Raw genomic sequence first — 18,960 nt, forward strand, 5'->3', positions numbered from 1 at the left:
TCAAGTACCACTCCAGACTATAGCCACGAAGTCTTTATGAAGTGTTTAGCTATCTGTTTTAATAAAATGACTTGATTACCACTGCACACGGGGTTTGCCGGCAGGGCTGTCATCATTGTACCTCCAAAGAGCAAGGTAAGTTTCAATCCCCCAGCTCAACAAAAAATAAAACTGTTGAGGAAGAACAGGTTTAAGCTGAAGGAAGCTAAGAGTCCCAGGGGGTACAACTGGGCCTCAATAAGCCGAAAGACATCAAGTAAAAATTTTTTAATCATGAGATTCTGCTACATTTAAAGAAATTTATCTGAAGTACTAGAAATTTTTATTAGGATTGCAAACCAAATATAAGGATTTATTTTCCTATTAACTAATAAAGAAAAATTTTAATGTTTATTTTATAAAATTGTCACTACAATCTTTCTGGTAAAAAAAATCCTTTTTTCTTTATGGTCAATGGCAAAAATGAAAAGGTTTCTCCAAGAATTATACATACTAATACCCAACTAAACATACAGTTATCTCACCACAGACTTACTGAAATACCAAAAATTTTTTTTTTCTCAAAATTTCTAAGAAGACAAAAAAGCAAAGAGGAATTTGATACACTACCACAAAGACGCTTTTGAGCTAGAGAAAAAGAAATGATACTGCTCTAATGCTACTGGTTAAAAGAAACTAATCTGCTATGAAATGAGGACACTTTATTTTTTTAATTAAGAAAAATCATATACTGGTCTACTGACTTCTACAAATAACAACTAGTCAAAATTGCCACTCCCCGGAAAAAATGACAAAAATAGTTATATTATTATCGGTCTGTAATTTAGAGTCAATGATATGAGATTGTTATACCTCAAAGAATTATGTAGAACTTCCTATAAATATAAACTCTCTTAAGAAATGTTTCACTCATTTCCAAGCTATGTTAAATAGCATTAAAAAGAGATTTTTCGGTATATTATTCAACTGGCAATAGTTATGTTGACACTTACAAAATGAGAAAGTTAAAAATAATGAACATTTTATGAGATGTCTACCTGTTTCCACATTCTCGGTCTCAACTTCTTGTTCTTCTGCCACATCTTGCATCATATAAGTCTCATCATCATAAACCAGAACCTGGGCTGCATAGCCCTGCTCTAATCTGGCACTTGGAACTGGCTCCACAATCACTGCTGGATATTCAGAAACCTTTCCACTTTCCTACAAGAGTAAATTTAAAAAAACAATCAACTTCTTTATTCACAAACTCTGAATTCATTTATAAATCCTTGAGTTCATATAGTCTCAAGGAGTTCAAATGAGTTTCATGTATTATAAATATGAATGTAAAAACCAAAGCAAGAGATGAATAGGGTTCATTTTAATAATCTTTTCAAGTCTCAAAAGGTGAGACATATGTTAAACATTTTAAAAGTCAGGGCTTTAGGATTAAGATGGCAAATTAAAAACATGCATATAATTTCACTCTATCATGAAAACCCACTAAAATGCAATAAAAGACTTTTAGACATAAACTCATAAGAAGAGATAAGAGCAACAAAATCTTGAAAGACTGATAGTGAATGGATGAATATTAATAAGTGGTTTAGCAGACCGAGGAAAGCCAAATCATAGCCTGGCAGCAAAAAATAAATGAGACACAACACACTTTACACTGGAGAATCCACAGAAGGCAATACCAATTACTTCTGGAAATAGAGGAGCAGCAGGTGGTGGAGAAAGAAGAGGGGGGTTAAAACAAGGAAGATTCCATTAAAGTTGTTTGAAAAGCACTTTTATTCCTAGACCTGCTCCCTTCTCCATGATGCTAGGCAACCGGCCCTTCCCCACCTCAGCAGAAGATTGGAGAGTTACTTTCTGGAGAGAGAAAAACAAGAGCATCTTTGAGGTACATAGGCACATTTACTAGTATCAATTCTGTACCCAAAGTAGAGTTCCCAATCAGCTTCTTAGTCCTCCACTTTTAACCATGAGCAGACAGCCAAGTATTACTAGTCATCCAAGCAAAAACCTCTAACACAAAGCATACCAGTTACTTACATATACATTTATAAATTTACATTCTTCATAGAAATAAGAGAAGATATATCCAAAAAGCAGGAACAAAATACAATTTAATAAAGAACATTAAAAAATAAAGAGTTTTGAGAAATTAAAAACACAATAGCTAAAATGAGGCACAGAGGATAAAACTGAGGCAGTCTTCCAGGAACCAGAGAAAAAAGAGGAGAGAAACGGGAACACTACTAGAGGATCAGTCCAAGACGACCAATGATCAATACCAAGCTCCTGAATAACAGGAGTTTCAGAAAAAGAAAACAGGGGAAGAAAAAAGTTGGAACGAAATAAAAGAATTTCAGAAATTTTCCTAGTATGGAAGGATATGAGGTGACCATTTAAAAACATCTACCAAGTGTTAAGTATAAACAAATAAAGAATGAGACCGACACTGAGGCACGCCACTGTGAAATATCACAATTAAGGAACAAAAAGAGGATTCTCTAAGATTCCTGAAAGAAAATACAGGTCACATACAAAGAATCAGGACTCAGACTTCAGTCTTCTCCACAGTCATACTGGAAGGAAGACGGATGACAACGGAACCATTTCTTCAAAATTATAAAGGAAAATTATTTCCAATCTAGAATTCTGCACCCAAACCATCTTATGAAAAAGTAAAGATATTGTCTCAGACATGAGAGATCTCAAAATGTTTACCTTCCCTGCATCTTTTCTCAAGAAGAAACTGGAGAGTGTATTTCACTAAAAAAGTAAAAGTTTAATAAGGATGATAACCTAGAATATAGAAGGTCTAATACGGGAGAGAGGCAATAGCAATGTTTAGGAGGATGGGATTGTGAAGAGAGGTTCCAGGATGCCAGCTGTGCACTGCATCTGAAGGGCAACTAGTTCAGTTGTAGCAAAGTAACTCCTGAGACAGCAGGATAAACTGTCATCACCAAGATGACCACTGACACTGGTCCCTAGGGAAAGGATGCCCATAAGCCTATTCCAGATTTTTATTTATATTTGGCTTGTCTTGATATATTTACTCACCCCACCTTCCCTTGCTACCTGGATCAGCTGAGAACCTCCCAGATGTATTCTGCTTTATTTAATCTACTCCTAAGTTTTGGAAGACCACAAAGAGCTCAAAAATCAAAAATAAACAACGGCACAATAGCACTCTTTCCATATGATCACATACCTATTGAAGAAGGCTGCAATACCAAGCCCATACCCTAGCACTGCCATGTATCTGATCAAGATGGCCTTATGTTTCCAGAACTAACTCATTACACTGCTTAAGGATTACCTGAGTAGAATCTCTAGAAGTTCAGTGAATCCGATGTCAGACTAGTCAGCTTGTCTCCCAGAAGCTTTTACTAACTATGGTAATGCTGTCCCTTCCTAACTCTAAAGCCAAGTCCACTACGCATTTTCTCAAAGTAAATAATATGTTGTCTAGGAGATATCCAGAGAGAATAAAACTATAAAGAAAAATAAAAGACTGTTAGCACATTAAGTCAGGATCATGGCACCTCAGGGAACAGGAATGGGGACAGGAGGTGCGGCACACTTAGTGTTCTAAAATGCCAATAATTTCTGTTTTTTAACCTGAATGATAGATCATATGTCCTCTTTTTGTTACTCTTAAATTGAAACATATTATCTTATATACTCTTCATTTTGTGTAAAATATTGCACAAATTTTTTAAATAAATTACAAAGCAAAGATAATGGTGAATTTTTTAAAAGAAAGTACATATTGAATATTAACCTTGAATTTACTGTGTATAAGGCAAGAAATGAGTACAACTTTTAAACATTAGAAAAAAATTCTTTTTCACCAATTGGATACAGTGACAGGTGAATCTTCATGCTGATCATGCTTCTTGATCAGCTTTATAATCACAGCCTGCTGACAGCACCACCCAGTTAAATAAGAGTGATTAATGAGAAGCATGGGCTTCCCTGGTGGCGCAGACGGTAAAGAACTTGACTGCAATGCAGGAAACCTGGGTTCGATCACTGGGTCAGGAAGGTCCCCTGAAGAAGGGAATGGCTACCCACTCCTATATTCTTGCCTAGAGAATCCCATGGGCAGAGGAGCCTGGTGGGCTGCACTGCTTGGGGCTGCAAAGAGTTGGACACAGGGAGACCAACTCCAAGCCAAGGAACACCTGAAGCTGCCAAAAGCTAACAAAGAGGAGTGGGAGACATTCTCTCTCACAGCCCTCAGAAAGAATCAACTCCACCAACCTTGTTTTCAAACTCCTAGCCTGCAGAACTGTGACACAGTAAGTGTCTACTGTTCCCAAAAGTGAAATTTCCATGATTTTTTGCTTCCATTATCTGTCCAAATCCTTTTTATCCACTCAGGGCACAGATCCACAGGGTCTTCTACAATCCTCTAATCTGAATCAATTTTTCCATACCAAATACTTCTAGAAAAAGTTGTTTCCCTATTATCACCACTGTACATTATCCTGTATTATAATTACCTGTTTACATATCCAACTCCTTGACAAGACACTAAGAGGACTGAGATCAAAAGCCCATTTTTACATCAAGAGTCAATTACTGTATCCTCCTCAACAATATACACCTCATATAAACTAAACTGTCATTTTAAGGACTTGTAGTTTGGTTCAAGTAATGATACAAATAAGTCAGAGGGAAATGATTAACAGAACAGTCCTTCTGTATGATTCTATTTATAAACATATTTGTTTTACATATGTAATAAAAAATCTGAAGAATATACTTCAAACTATTAATAACACTGTAGGACAGGTGAGAAGATAAAAGGAATTTTCATTTCTGAGTGTATCTGAATTTGTTTTTTACAATAATCCTGTATAAGAAAAATCAAAATACTTTTTTTCCCACTTAAATATAACAATGACAAAAAAAAGAGAACAAATGAAAAAACAAAGGAAAAATAACAATTACTAAATGATATATATATTAAAACTTATAGGGGTAATTTAAAAAGAAATATCATTTCAGTATTATAAAACTAGCAGGATAATATATCAACTAATAAAATAAATTATTTAGTTTTAATCAACTTTACCGATGTATTTTTATGTAAATAAAATGCAACCATTTTAAGTGTACAGTTCTATGGATTTCTGTAAATGTAGAAATTCCTGTAACGATCATCACCATCAAGAAATAGAATACTTCTATAACCCCAGGAGGCTCCCTTGCACCCCTCATACCAGTCAAACTCTCACAATCACCACCATACCACCACCTACTCCCCCATCCACCCACGTGGACAATCACAGGTCTTTCTATCTCCATAAATTTTCTTTTTCTAAAATTTCATATATATGAAGTCAACAGTTTTGCTCTTTTGTATTTGAGTTAAGTTAGCATAATGTTAAGATTTATACTTGTCATTGCATGTTCAGTAGATCATTTCTTTTTATTGCTGAGACTCCCACCGTATTGACAGACCTCTCTACACAGAGCTTTAACACTTCTATTGGGGCTTCCCAGGTGGCACAGTGGTAAAGAATCTGCCTGCCAAGCAGGAGACACAAGCTCAGTCTCTGGGTCAGAAAGATCCCCTGGAGAAGTGCATGGCAGCCCACTCCAATAATCTTGCCTGGAAAATCCTATGGACAGAGAAGCTTGGCAGGCTACAATCCATGGGGTCACAAAGAGTTGGCCACGACTTAGTGACTAAACAGCAGCAATACTCCTAGTAATGTCTTGCTGTTCCTCTCCTTCCTTTTCCATTAAATATTTACCTACAAATCAAATTACCAGATCATATGGTAATTGTACATCTAGTTTTAAAAGGACTGTCAAATTATTTTGCAAAGTGGTCACATTGTTTTACATTCCCACTAGTAATGTATGAAAGGTTCAGTTCCAATTCCTCTCCAAACATGCTCTGCAATTTTCACCATTCTCTATGTAGTAGTATTTCCTTGTGTTTTCACTTTGTGTTTCCCTGATGGCTAATAATATTGTGCATTTTAAAAGTGTGCTTATTAGCCATTCATATAGTTATCAGCTCAAATCTTTTTCTAATTTTAATGGATTATCTCCAACTTATTATTATATATCATCTGAATATAAGTCCTTCTATATATTCTGAATACAGGTTATGTGCTGTAACTCCTTTCCAACCTTTGGTTTGCCTTTTCCTCCCTCCCCCTCACCACACAGCATAAAGGATCTTAGTTCCACACCAGGGATAGAACCTGAGCCCCCTGCAGTGGAAGCCCGTAATCCTAACCAATGGACCACCAGGGAATTCCTGCCCTTTCATTTTATTAATGGGATATTTTTAAGGAATAGAAGCTTTTCATTTAAATGAATTTTATCATTTTTTTCTTTTAAGGTTCATGTGTTTTATATTCAATCTAAGGAATTATTGCCTGTTTCAAGGCTGAGAAAATTTCCTCATTTTTCTCCATTTACACTATTTAAACATTTAATTATATAATACATTTGGAGTTTGTCACTGTGTATGATGCAAGAAAGGACTGTAGTTCATTTATTTGCATAGGGATATAGTTGTTCCACCTCATCTGTTAAAATGACTATCCTTTCTCCACTGAATTACATTAGCACCATTACTGAAAATCAATCAGTCTTACACAGGACTATGCGATGTTCCACTGATCCACAGGTCTGTCAGTATACCAACATCACACTATCTCAATTACTGGATCTTAACAGTAAGTCTTTAAATCAGGTGTGTAAGCCCTCCAACTCTGTTTTTAAGCCATAAATCTTCTGATCCACACCTATGTTATATTCCTCCATTTATTCAAATGTTTAATTTCTCTCAAGGAGAGCAAGGAGAGATAAGAAAGCTTTCCTCTGTGATCAATGCAAAGAAATAGAGGAAAACAGTAGAACAGGAAAGACTACAGATCTCTTAAGAAAATGAGAGATACCAAGGGAACATTTCAGGCAAAGATGAGCATAATAAAGGACAGAAATGGTATGGACCTAACAGAAACTGAAGAGATTAAGAAGAGATGGAAAGAATACAAAGAACTATACAAAAAAAAATCTTCATGACCCAGATAACCACCATGGTGTGATCACTCACTTAGAGCCAGACATCCTGGAATGAGAAATCAACAGGGCCTTAGGAAGCATCACTACAAACAAAGCTAGTGGAGGTGATTGAATACCCAGCTGAGCTATTTCAAATCCTAAAAGATAATGCTGTTAAAGTGCTGCAATCATATGCCAGCAAATTTGGAAAACTCAGCAGTAGTCACAGGACTGGAAAAGGTCAGTTTTCATTCCAATCTTTAAAAAAGGCAATGCCAAAGAATGTTCAAACTACTGCACAAATGCACTCATCTCACACACTAGCAAAGTAATGCTCAAAATTCTTCAAGCCAGGCATCAACAGTACATGAACCAAGAAATTCCAGATGTTCAAGCTGGATTTAGAAAACACAAAAGAACCAGAGATCAAACTGCTAACAGCCATTGGATCATAGAAAAAGCAAGAGAGTTCCAGAAAAATATCTACTTCTGCTTTATTGACTATGCCAAAGCCTTTGACTATGTGGATCACAACAAACTGGAAAATTCTGAAAGAGATGGAAATACCAGACCACTTTACCTGCCTCCTAGAAATCTATATGCAGGTCAAGAAGCAGCAGTTAGAACCAGACATGGAACAGACTGGCTCCAAATTGGGAAAGGAGTATGTCAAGGCTGTATGTTGTCACCCTGCTTATTTAACTCATGTGCAGAGTACATCATGTGAAATACCAGGCTGGATGAAGCACAAGCTGGAGTCAAGATTGCCAGGAGAAATATCAATAACCTCAGATATGCAAATGACAACACCCTCATGGCAGAAAGCAAAGAGGAACCAAGCCTCTTGAGGAAAGTGAAAGAGGAGAGAGAAAAAGCTGGCTAAAAACAAAACATTCAAAAAACTAAGACCATGGCATCCGGTCCAATCACTTCATGACAAATAGATGGGGAAACAATGGAAACAGTGACAGACTATTTTTTTGGGCTCCAGAATCACTGCAGATGGTGATTGCAGCCATGAAATTAAAAGACACTTGCTCCTTGGAAGAAAAGCTATGACCAACCTAGCATTGCTTTGCCAACCAAGTTCCATCTAGTCAAAGCTATGGTTTTTCCAGTAGTCATGTATGGATATGAGAGTTGGACTATAAAGAAAGCTGAGTGCTGAAGAATTGATGCTTTTGAACTGTGGTGTTGGAGAAGACTCTTGAGAGTCCCTTGGACTGCAAGGAGATCCAACCAGTCAATCCTGAAGGAAATCAGTCCTGAATATTCATTGGAAGGACTGATGCTGAAGCTGAAACTCCAATACTTTGGCCACCTGATGTGAAGAACTGACTTATTGGAAGAGACCCTGATGCTGGGAAAGATTGAAGGCAGAAGGAGAAGGGGATGAGATGGTTGGATGGCATCACCAACTCGATGGACATGAGTTTGAGCAAGCTCTGGGAGTTGGTGATGGACAGGGAAGTCTGGCATGCTGTAGTCCATGGGGTCGCAAAGAGTTGAACACGACTGAGCAACTAAACTGAACTAAATTTGTCTCAACAGTATTTTGTAGTTTTCTATGTACAGATTTCATTAAACTTAACCCTTTGGTCTTATGCTGCTGTTAAATAGTATTGCTTTTTAAATTTACTTTCTGAATTGCACTTTGCCAGAATATATAAATACAACTGATTTTTACATAGACACCTATTCTACATTTACTTATTACCAGTTTCACAGAGTTCTTAGGAGTTTCTATGTATATGATTGCATCATTTAGCAATAAAGACAGTTTTATTTCTTCTTTTCCGATCTGTAAGTCTTTAATTTTTCTTGCCCTGTACCAATTTTGCCAGTGCAGTGTTGAACAGAAGTGGTTAGAGCAGACACCCCTGCCTTGTTCTCAACCTTAAAAGGAAAACATTGTCCTTTTCCGTTAAGTATGTTTACTGTGGGTTTTTCACATATGTACTTACCAGACTAAGAAAGCGGCCCTTTATGACTAGTTTATGGAATTTGTACAATAGGTGTTGGCTTTTAGCAAATGGGCTTTAAGCTGCTACTGATACGATCACATGATTTTTCCATTTTCCTTTGTTAACATGGAAAATTACACTAATTGATTAAACCTACCTCCCTGGGATAAACCCCATTTGAGACATATGATCCCTTTTATATGCCCCGGGATTTTTTTTTTTTTTTTAACTGCATAAACTATTTATTAACACAACGCCCACACATTATTTCTTCTTGGACACACCCACAGTGCGACCACGGCGTCCTGTGGTCTTGGTGTGCTGGCCTCGGACGCAAAGTCCCCAGAAGTGGCGCAGCCCCCTGTGGGCCCGAATCTTCTTCAGTCGCTCCAGGTCTTCACGGAGTTTGTTGTCTAGACCGTTGGCCAGGACCTGGCTGTATTTTCCGTCCTTCACGTCCTTCTGTCTATTTAAGAACCAGTCTGGGATCTTGTATTGGCGTGGATTCTGCATAATGGTGATCACACGTTCCACCTCATCCTCGGTGAGCTCTCCTGTCCTCTTGGTGAGGTCGATGTCTGCTTTCCTCAACACCACATGAGCATATCTTCGCCCCACACCCTTAATTGCAGTGATGGCAAAGGCAATTTTCCACCGCCCATCGATGTTGGTGTTGAGTACTCGCAAGATGTGCTGGAACTTCTCAGGAATTACTAGAGACATGGCGGCGGCCCCAGCGGCGGCGTGTAGGCCTCCAGTGGAAGACTGCAAGTATTTTATCAAGAATGTTTGATTCTATGTTCATGAAGAATATGGACATGTAGTTTTCTTTTCCTATAAAATCTGTCTGGTCTTGATATTAGGGTAATTCTGACCTCATAAAATTCTCTTGTCCTCTATTTTCTAAAAGAGTTGTGTAGAATGGGTATTACTTCTTCCATAAACATTTAGCAGATCAAGAAAGCCATTTAGCTCTGTAGTTTTCTTTGCAGGAAAGACCTTGACTACAAATCCAAAGGTTACTTAAATATCTTATTTGAAAGATACTTTTTTAAAAGATTTCTTATTTAAAAGATATCTTTTTAAAAGATTTCTTATTTAAAAAATAGAGGGCTATGCAGGCCTGCTTTTCCTTTTGGAACGACTTTCAAGGAATTGGCCCATTTCATCTAAGTTATCAAACTTATTGGCCTAAAGTTCTTCTTAATGTTTACTGTCTATAATAATGTATCTTTCATTCTTGATATTAGTGTATTTTGCCTTTTTCTTGTGCAGTCTACTTAGAAATTGTCCACTTTCAACTTCATTGATTTTGTTTTTATTTTTATTACTTTGCTCCTTCTACTTTGGATTTGATTTGATCTTCATATTCTAGCTTGTTGAGGCAAAACCTTAAGATTGATTTTCCTTTTCCAAGGTAAATATATGAAGCTATAAACATTCCTCTAAGCACCACTTTGGCTTCATCCCTCAAACTTGATATACTGTGCTTTCATCTTCATTCAGTTTGAACATCTACTTTCTCTTGTCATTTATTCTTTAATCCATGGGTTACATTAATATAGAAGTATACTATTTAATATGGAAGTATTAAAAAATTTTGCAATCATTTTTTTTTGTTAATTTCTAATATAATCCTGCTTTGGTCACACTTTCTCTATATAATTTTGATCCTTTGAAAGTTTTTAAAATTACTGAGATGTGCAACCCAGCATATGATCTACTTTCGCTTACTGTCCATGTGCACTTGAATATGTATTCTAATACTGTTAGGCACAGTGCTTCATAGAAGTCCATTAGGTGAAGTTAGCTCATACTGTTATTCAAGTTTTTGATACCCTCATTAATTTTCTAATCGATCTATCAATTAGTGAGTGAGGAATACTGCAAACTCTGACTAATACTGTGGATTTATCTATTCTTTCAGTTCTATCAGTTCTTTTCAGTTCTATCAGTTTATGTTTTATGTATTTTGAAGCGCTCACGTTGAATGCAAAACATTTAGGATTATTAAGTCTTCTTGAGAAGATGGTCCTTTTATCATTTATGAAATGTCTATCTTTATCCCTGGTCTTGTCCTGAAACCACTTCACCTTGTTTTATAATTAATATTTGCATGGTATCATCTGTATCTATACTTTCACTTTTAAACTGTGTGGTTATATTTAAAATGAGTTCTTTGCATGAAACCAACAGATTTGGCTTTTTTTAAAAATCTAATCTGCATTTTAAACAATATCTTCATTTAAATTGGGCTTTTTAGAATACTTATATTTAATATTATCAATAAAACAAGGTTTAAATCTACCAACTGCTCTGTTATTTACTTCATTTATTCCTTGTTCCTTTCATTCTCAGTCTTGTTTTGAATTAAGAATTTTTTTAGTATCCATTTTAATTCTATTTAATTTATATATAGTAATCGCTTGCTATCTATATTTCTTTATTTTTTAGTGGTGCACTAGATCTTACAATGGGCTTCCCTGGTAGCTCAGCTGGTAAAGAATCCATCTGCAATGCACCAGACTCTGGTCAATTCCTGGGTTGGGAAGCTCCCCTGGAGAAGGGATAGGCTACCCACTCCAGGATTCTTGGGCTTCCCTGGTGGCTCAGATGGTAAAGAATCCATCTGCAATGTGGGAGACCTGGGTTCGATCCCTGGGTTGGGAAGATGCCCTGAAGGAGGGGGTGGCAACCACTCCAGTATTCTTGCCTGGAGAGCCCCATGGACAGAGGAGCCTGGTGGGCCACAGTCCATGGGGTCACAAAGAGTCGGACAGGACTGAGCGACTAAGCACAGCACAGCACAGATCTTACAATAGGCTTCCTAACATATTACAGTTTATATCCAACAATGCTTAATGTAAAAAGTTTACAGCACTGTAGTATGTTTCCAATCCTGCCTCCTATCCTTTGTTCGACTGTTGTCATACATTCACTTCTTTTGCTTCTTCACATTGCAAACCCCATAATTCAGCTATTATATACATACATATCTGTATAATGCACTGTTATTTTTGTCTTAAACAATTATCTTTTTAAAAAATTTAAAACAAATTTTAGAAAGTATTTACCTAAACATTAACTATTTCTCTAGCTTTATGTATAAATTTATGTACATATGCTTTAATTTGGTATCATTTTCTTTCTGCCTAAAGATCTTCCTTTAAAATTTCTTACAATACACATTCGTTGGTGATAAATGCTCTCAGCTTTATGTTGGGCTGAGAAAAACTTCACTCTGAAGGACATTTTCACTGGATATGTAATTGTAGGTTGACAAGTTTTAGTTTTGTGAAATTTAAGGAAGTTATTATCTTCTGACTTGCATAGTTCTAATAAAGATATCTGTAGTCGTATCTTCATTCTTCTGTAGGTAATGAATTTTTTCCTCTGGAAGCCTTTTTCCTCCATGCTTCTCATTACCTCTTCGATTGGGTCTTTACTCAAAATTAACTGTCCAAAATGATTTGACCTTTACAGAATAAACAAACTTGAGTTTATCCAGCAGACTTCTTCTCTGTGTTGGGCTTCCTTTTTGTGGGTTTCCTTTCAGTTGCTGGGTTTTTGTTTTGTTTTGTTTTGTTTTCACTGCAGCTTTTTCCCCTCAAAGCTGCTTCTGCTTCTTAATGCCAAGAGCCTTCTTTCCTTTCTTCTCCACCACAGTCTTCTTGCCTGGAATCCCCTCTTCATCTGATCTGGCTTTTAATGCTGCTTCTGTCCACCTGAATTTTGTGGTTCTTGGTCGGGAGAAGAATGGTATTCTGGCACATGGTCTGTGAATATGAGTTTAGTAGCTTCAATGTGATTCTCAAGTTCTTCAGTGGATTCTTCTTCAGGCCTTTGCAGTGAGTCTTCCTATGTGGTGCTTGGAGAGCTCTCTGGATCTCTGGGGTTTTTAACGTTCTGCAAAGGTCTATATTAAGCATCTTGTGAATGGGGAGTTTGCAGTTACTCTTTATACCAAGTGCCAAACAGCTCATCTAACTTGTGGAAAGCACTTTCAGTCCAAACGCAGAAACATCCCACATGCCTACCAGGAGCAAGTTTCAAATACTGAGTTTGCTTACACTAAGCAGAGTAATTTCAGGGATGTCTCTGAAGGCCTTGATGATTTCACTATCTTCATTAAAGAAGACGCAGGGTTCCCTGTGCTGGATACAGTGACAGCTTCTCATTTTGCCTTTGCCAGTTCTCGTTCATTGAGAAGCACAGATCTTTTTGATATCATTCCAAGCCTTAAGTTTCTTCAGAAGCAAAACAATCTCCTTGGTCTTCTTGTAGCCTTCAACTTTATCTTCAGCCACCAAAGCAAGTTCAGGAACTTCCTCAATAAGATGACACAACCAGCGCTGGTAACGCTGAGGCAGCCAGTGCAGAGCAGATAGAGTATCACTTCTGCATTGTGTTCAGTCTGAAGTGCCAACATCACCAGGCCTTGATTAGCGCAAACATGTGGCCTCCACAACATATATTTCCAAAAGCACCCTGGCCAGAACAGTGAGTCCCACCACCTCAAACTCTGGGAAATAGAGTCACAGCTCTGCCAGTGGCCCAAGACTCAGAACTGGTTTGATGACCTGCTAATTCACTGCAGCATAGAGCTGTCCATTGTTCTTGTGCAAGTTGGTGTGAGTAAAGTACACAATATCTGGTCAAACGGGAGACCTGAACACAGCAAGAAAAGAGGCATTTTTCCAGATGACTCCTCCTTTTTGGAGTACTGGTATCAGTGAATGAGCACAAGCCATGGTGTGAGAGAAGGCCACACTCCTCTCAATGAGGAGAAGTTCTCTAGAAGCTTATAAGATTTTCTTTTTGAAGTTTGCTTTCAGCAGCTTTACTATGATGTACCTCAGTCTGTTTACTCTCTGCTTTATCCTATTTAGAGTTTAAGATTCTTACATCTGTGCTGTGCTTAGTTGTCCAGTCATGTCCATCTCTTTGTGACCCCATGGACTGTAGCCCACCAGGCTCCTCTGTCCACAGGGATTCTCCAGGCAAGATACTGGAGTGGGTTGCCATGCCCTCCTCCAGGGGATCTTCCCAACCCAGGAATCAAACCCAGGTGTCCTGCATTGCAGACAAATACTTTACTGTCTGAGCCCCCAGGGAAGCCCATGAATACTGGAATGGATAGCCTATTCCTTCCTCCACAGGATCTTCCCGACCCAGGAATCAACCCAGAGTCTCCTGCATTGCAGGCAGATTCTTTGCCAGCCGAGCTACCAGGGAAGCCCCTTCTCAGATCTGTGGGTTTATATTTTCATCAAACTTGGGAAATTTTATAGCCATTATTTCTTTACATGCTTTTTATGTTCTCTTCTCTCATTCTGGGACTCCAATTACATTATGTTAGACAACTTGATATTGTCCCACAGGTAACCAAGTCTTTGTTCACCTTTTTTTCTTTTTTCAGTCTTTCTGCATTTCATGATATAGTTTCTATCCTTCAAATTCACTGGTCTTTTCTTATGCAGTACCTAATTTATTTGTAATCCTATACAGTGTTTTTCTTTTCATATAGGATAGATTTCATTTCTAGAAGTTTCACTTGGTTCTTTTATGTCATTTACACCTCTCCTCTGAGATTCATGTTCTCTTTATCTTTCTTGAACATATCTGTAATAGTTGTTTTGAAATTTTATCTGTTAATTACCTATCATTTCTATTTATTTTCACTGACAAATTTTTCTCCAAGTTTTAAGTTATATTATTCCTGCATCCTTGCATTTAACATGATTGGGTATTTCATATGTAAAATTTACATCATTTGGTGAAATTTACACATTGCTGTCTTATTTTAATAATGTTTACTATGACAGTTATGTTACTTGTGGATCAATTTTCAAGGCTTATTTTGAAATCTTTCTAGAGCAAGTTTGGACTCCCCTTTATTCCAGAGCTAGTTTAGCTCCACTTATATAGGCATGACCCTTCTGGAATCTCTAATGAGGGCCCTGGGCAGTTAACAAAAACTCTCTTTTCCAACTGGTTGAAACTCTAGCATCTTCCAGCCCTGAGTGAACTATGTAGATTTTTTTCAGTAGGTTCCTGAGTTTACACCTTTCTGATCATCCTTTACCTGGCTTCATGGAGTTTCTTACTATACCTGGGAGCTCATTCAGCTAAAGACTAGGGGAACCAAAGGCTGAGTTCTGTGTTCCTCCTCTGGGCAGGTTCTTCCTTTCAGATACCCTGCCCCTCAAATTAGCTGCATTCAGTTCAGTCGCTCAGTCATGTCTGACTCTTTGCCACTCCATGGACTGCAGCATGCCAGGCTTCCCTGTCCATCACCAACTCCCAGAGCTTTGCTCAAATTCATGTCCATCGAGTCGGTGATGCCATCCAACCATCTCATCCTCTGTCAATCCCTTCTCCTCCTGCCCTCAATCTTTCCCAGCATCAGGGTCTTTCCAATGCGTCAGTTCTTTGCATCAGGTGGCCAAAGTATTGGAGTTTCAGCTTCAGCATCAGTCCTTCCAATGAATATTCAGGACTGATTTCCTTTAGGATGGACTGGTTGGATCTCCTTGCAGTCCAAGGGAGTCTCAAGAGTCTTCTCCAACACCACAGTCCAAACCATCAATTCTTCGGCACTCAGCTTTCTTTATAGTCCAGCTCTCACATCCACACATGACTACTGGAAAAACCATAGCTTTGACTAGGTGGACCTTTGTTGGCAAAGTAATGCCTCTGCTTTTTAATATGCTGTCTAGGTTGGTCATAGCTTTTCTTCCAAGGAGCAAGCGTTTTTTGTTTTGTTTTGTTTTTGAAGCAAGTGTTTATTAATTTCATAGCTGCAATCACCATCTGCAGTGATTCTGGAGCCCAAAAAAATAAAGTCTGTCACTGTTTCCAGTTTTCCCATCTATTTGTTTTCCTATCTATTAGTTGCATTATTTCCATGTTTCCTCATCTATTCCATTGTTTCCCCACCTATTCCATTGTTTTCCCATTTTTAGTTGCATTAGCCTCTCCAAATTCTGAATTTTGGTTCCTTGATACAGTGGGACTGTCACATTCTGCTTGGATTTCTCCTTCCCATGGTTTGGTCCAAAAAGTAGGTCCAAGCAGTAAGCCAGTGCAATTGTTTCTCAGGAAGAACAGTCTTGCACTGTCTGTGGTCCAACTGTCTTAATCCATTCATGTTACTATAACAAATACCAGACTAGGTGACTGAAAAACAGCAGAAATTTATTGCTCACAGTTCTGGAGGCTGGAAATCCAAGATCAGGGTACCAGAATGACTGAGTGGGGGCCTTCTTCCAAGTCACAGACTTCTTCTTTTGTTCTCACATGGCAGAAAGGGCAAGGGGTCTCTCTAGAGCCTTTTTTTTCCCCCTAGAGCCTCTTATAAAAGTATTGACCCCATTTGTAAAGGTTCCTTCCTCATTACCTAATCACCTTCCTAAAGCCCTACTTCCTAATACCTTCCTAATGATAATCATCTTTGGAAGTTTGGATTCAACATATGAATTTTGAGGGGTTCACAAACATTCAAGACCATAGCACAAATAAAAACTGTGGGTTCATATGTTTTGTTCATTTTCCTAGTTGTTTATGGTTGGAGTATAAATCTGGTTTCAGTTGTTCCATCACAACCTGAAGTGGAAGAAGTCTCAATCTTCTTTGTCTGGAAGCAGATGCTCTCTAAAACTTGCATTCATTTTGTTTTTAAATATACCTAAATCCTTTTTTATCTTTTCTGCATTAATTCCCCATTTCTATGAGACCTACCTGCTATGTATTTCCTTCTCAAAAACTGCTCTGGCTACTCCTCTATGTTTATTCTTCCATACAATCTTTAGGCCCATATGATCAATTTCTCCCAACTGGCCCTAACATCTGATAGAGATGGAATTAAATATATAGATTAATTGGAGGACTGACAATTAATTGGAGGACCACAATACTGACCATTCCCATTTCTCTTACCCAAATACAAACTATATCTCTTCGTTTATTAAAGTCTACTTAAGTGTCATTAATTAGTTTGCTTCAAACAAGTCCTACATATCTTTTACTTTTATTCCTCAACATTTTATACATTTTTGTTAATTTTCTGAAATACAGTTTATTTCCATGATTTTTTTCTAGCTAATTACAGTCCTTAAAAGAAAGCAAGATATTTTTATGTTAATTTTGTACCCACCAAACTATTAGGCACTCTTATTAGCTATAATGGGTTTTCATGGATTTCCCCTTGGTTTTCCTGGGTGGTGAGTCATATTATCTATAAACAGCAATTTGATCTCCTTTTTAGTAGTTATATGTTTTTTCATTGTTTTGTCTGATTACAGGAAAATATTAAATAATAGTAGTGCCCATACTGACTTTCTCTCCAATTTCAAAGAAAATACTCCAGTATTTCACCATTAAATAGGATTCTAGCTCTTGATTTATATATTTTTTTTTAAATAATGTTAAGGAAATACACACATATTATTTAGGGTTTTTATCAGGAAGGATATTTAACTTCATAAAATTCTATTTCATCAAGTATTTTATCCTAACCACTATATCACATGTCATATTAGTAGGGATATATATTGATGGTTTTCTTAAAATTGGATTATCCTTATGTATCTAAATCCTATTTGGTAACTGGATTTTTAAATATATGACTATTTTATAAATGTATTACTATTTTATTTATGATTTTTATATCCACACTCATTAATAAGATTACAGTCTACTTTTTTGCTTTGTCAGAAATAGAATTATCCTAATTTTATAAAACACATTCATATAAAGCATAATCAAGAATAAAATTATGAGAAATAAAGCCTAAGCATCACTAGTAAGTCTCCAAATGCCCACTTTTTTAATAATTTAAAAAAAAATGTGTTGGGGTATAATTGATTTAAAATGTGTTGCCCATCATATTTTAAACATTTATTTTTTCTTCAGATTCTGAAGTTAAGGTAATAAGGTCATTTTTTTCCCACCCCACCTTACATTTTAAAGTATAAGTAGTGTGTATATATATATATATGTATATATATATATTATAAATACATTCCTGAATAGTAGCTTATAAGACAAAATTCTATCTTTCAAATACCACCATCCCCAAAACTCACTTTAAAAACTTAGGAAATATTACAGATACTAGTGGCTTTTCCTTCTTCTAGGAATTTTCTTCCCCAGGTGTTTCTACAGCTCAATCCCTTATGTTATTTATTAGGTCGACACTAAAATGCCGCCTGCTCAGAGAAGCCTTCCTTGTCCATTCTAATCAAAATATCCTACCAATTCTCTATCTACCTCTAGCCCTGATTTATTCTTCACAGCCATTCTGAAATATTTTTTCCCCAGCACCTAAAAAAGTAACTGACATTCAGTAAGAGGTCAATTAGTGTTTGTTGAAGGAATAAATGAAATGAAAGTAAGTAGGCATCCACATGATATAATGTGAAGAAAAAGTTCCCAAGAACAGTTTCCTCCTTTCTGGTGACACTCTCCCTAAAATGCCTATGATCACCTTTTAAGACTACTGCATAAATCATTAGTCAATAATGTCTTGGCAAAATTATTTTGTCAGATTCTTTCTTTGGTAATAATCAGTTTGTCAAGCCATGAACACATGGGATTCCATGTAAATGAAGGGAGGTATAGAGAGTCTTCCAGAAACAAAGCGTTCTATTCATTTTCCAGTAATGGTGGTACCCAGTCACCACAAGGTAAATATATTCTGCCAACTGTTCTTAGCAGCTTCCCCCACAGAATTAATATCAACAAAGTAAAACCATGGGGCAAAAAGAAAGTACCTGAAGAAGCAAGTACTGGATGATATTGGCGGGACAGAAATCCTGAGTCCCTCATTTCTTGGATGAATCATACTTGGAAGAGATCATACAGAAAGTGAAATTTCAAGAAGGAAGTAGGAATTGATTATGAAAATAAAACATGTTCTTTGCCTTTCTTTCTCTTAGTAGATTTTCAAACAGTTTTAGAT

The 18,960-nt window shown here is 37.0% G+C and overlaps 2 protein-coding genes and 1 pseudogene across 8 annotated transcripts in view; all 3 read right to left on the reverse strand.

Moving 5' to 3' along the window:
• Nucleotides 1-18,960, reverse strand: part of ELF2 (E74 like ETS transcription factor 2) — a 93,695-nt gene that overhangs the window by 47,142 nt on the left and 27,593 nt on the right. For 4 of the 7 annotated variants that reach the window (XM_061142363.1, XM_061142366.1, XM_061142364.1 and 1 more), the window contains exon 4: nt 1,038-1,203. In XM_061142363.1, coding sequence (XP_060998346.1) covers nt 1,038-1,203 — 166 coding nt within the window. Of the gene's footprint in view, nt 1-1,037; nt 1,204-18,960 lie in introns of those variants that run through there. The other 3 variants (XM_061142374.1, XM_061142371.1, XM_061142373.1) reach the window with 2 other exon arrangements.
• LOC133055792 (small ribosomal subunit protein uS13-like) lies at nt 9,211-9,773 on the reverse strand. The gene has a single exon (XM_061140896.1). The coding sequence runs from the start codon at nt 9,720-9,722 to the stop codon at nt 9,264-9,266; it is 459 nt and encodes a 152-aa protein (XP_060996879.1). The 5' UTR covers nt 9,723-9,773; the 3' UTR covers nt 9,211-9,263.
• On the reverse strand, nt 12,361-13,921 carry LOC133055793 (large ribosomal subunit protein uL4-like; annotated as a pseudogene).

The sequence above is a fragment of the Dama dama genome, chromosome 5 (genome assembly GCF_033118175.1).
Source record: "Dama dama isolate Ldn47 chromosome 5, ASM3311817v1, whole genome shotgun sequence".
In the NCBI taxonomy this organism is placed as follows: Eukaryota; Metazoa; Chordata; class Mammalia; order Artiodactyla; family Cervidae; genus Dama; species Dama dama.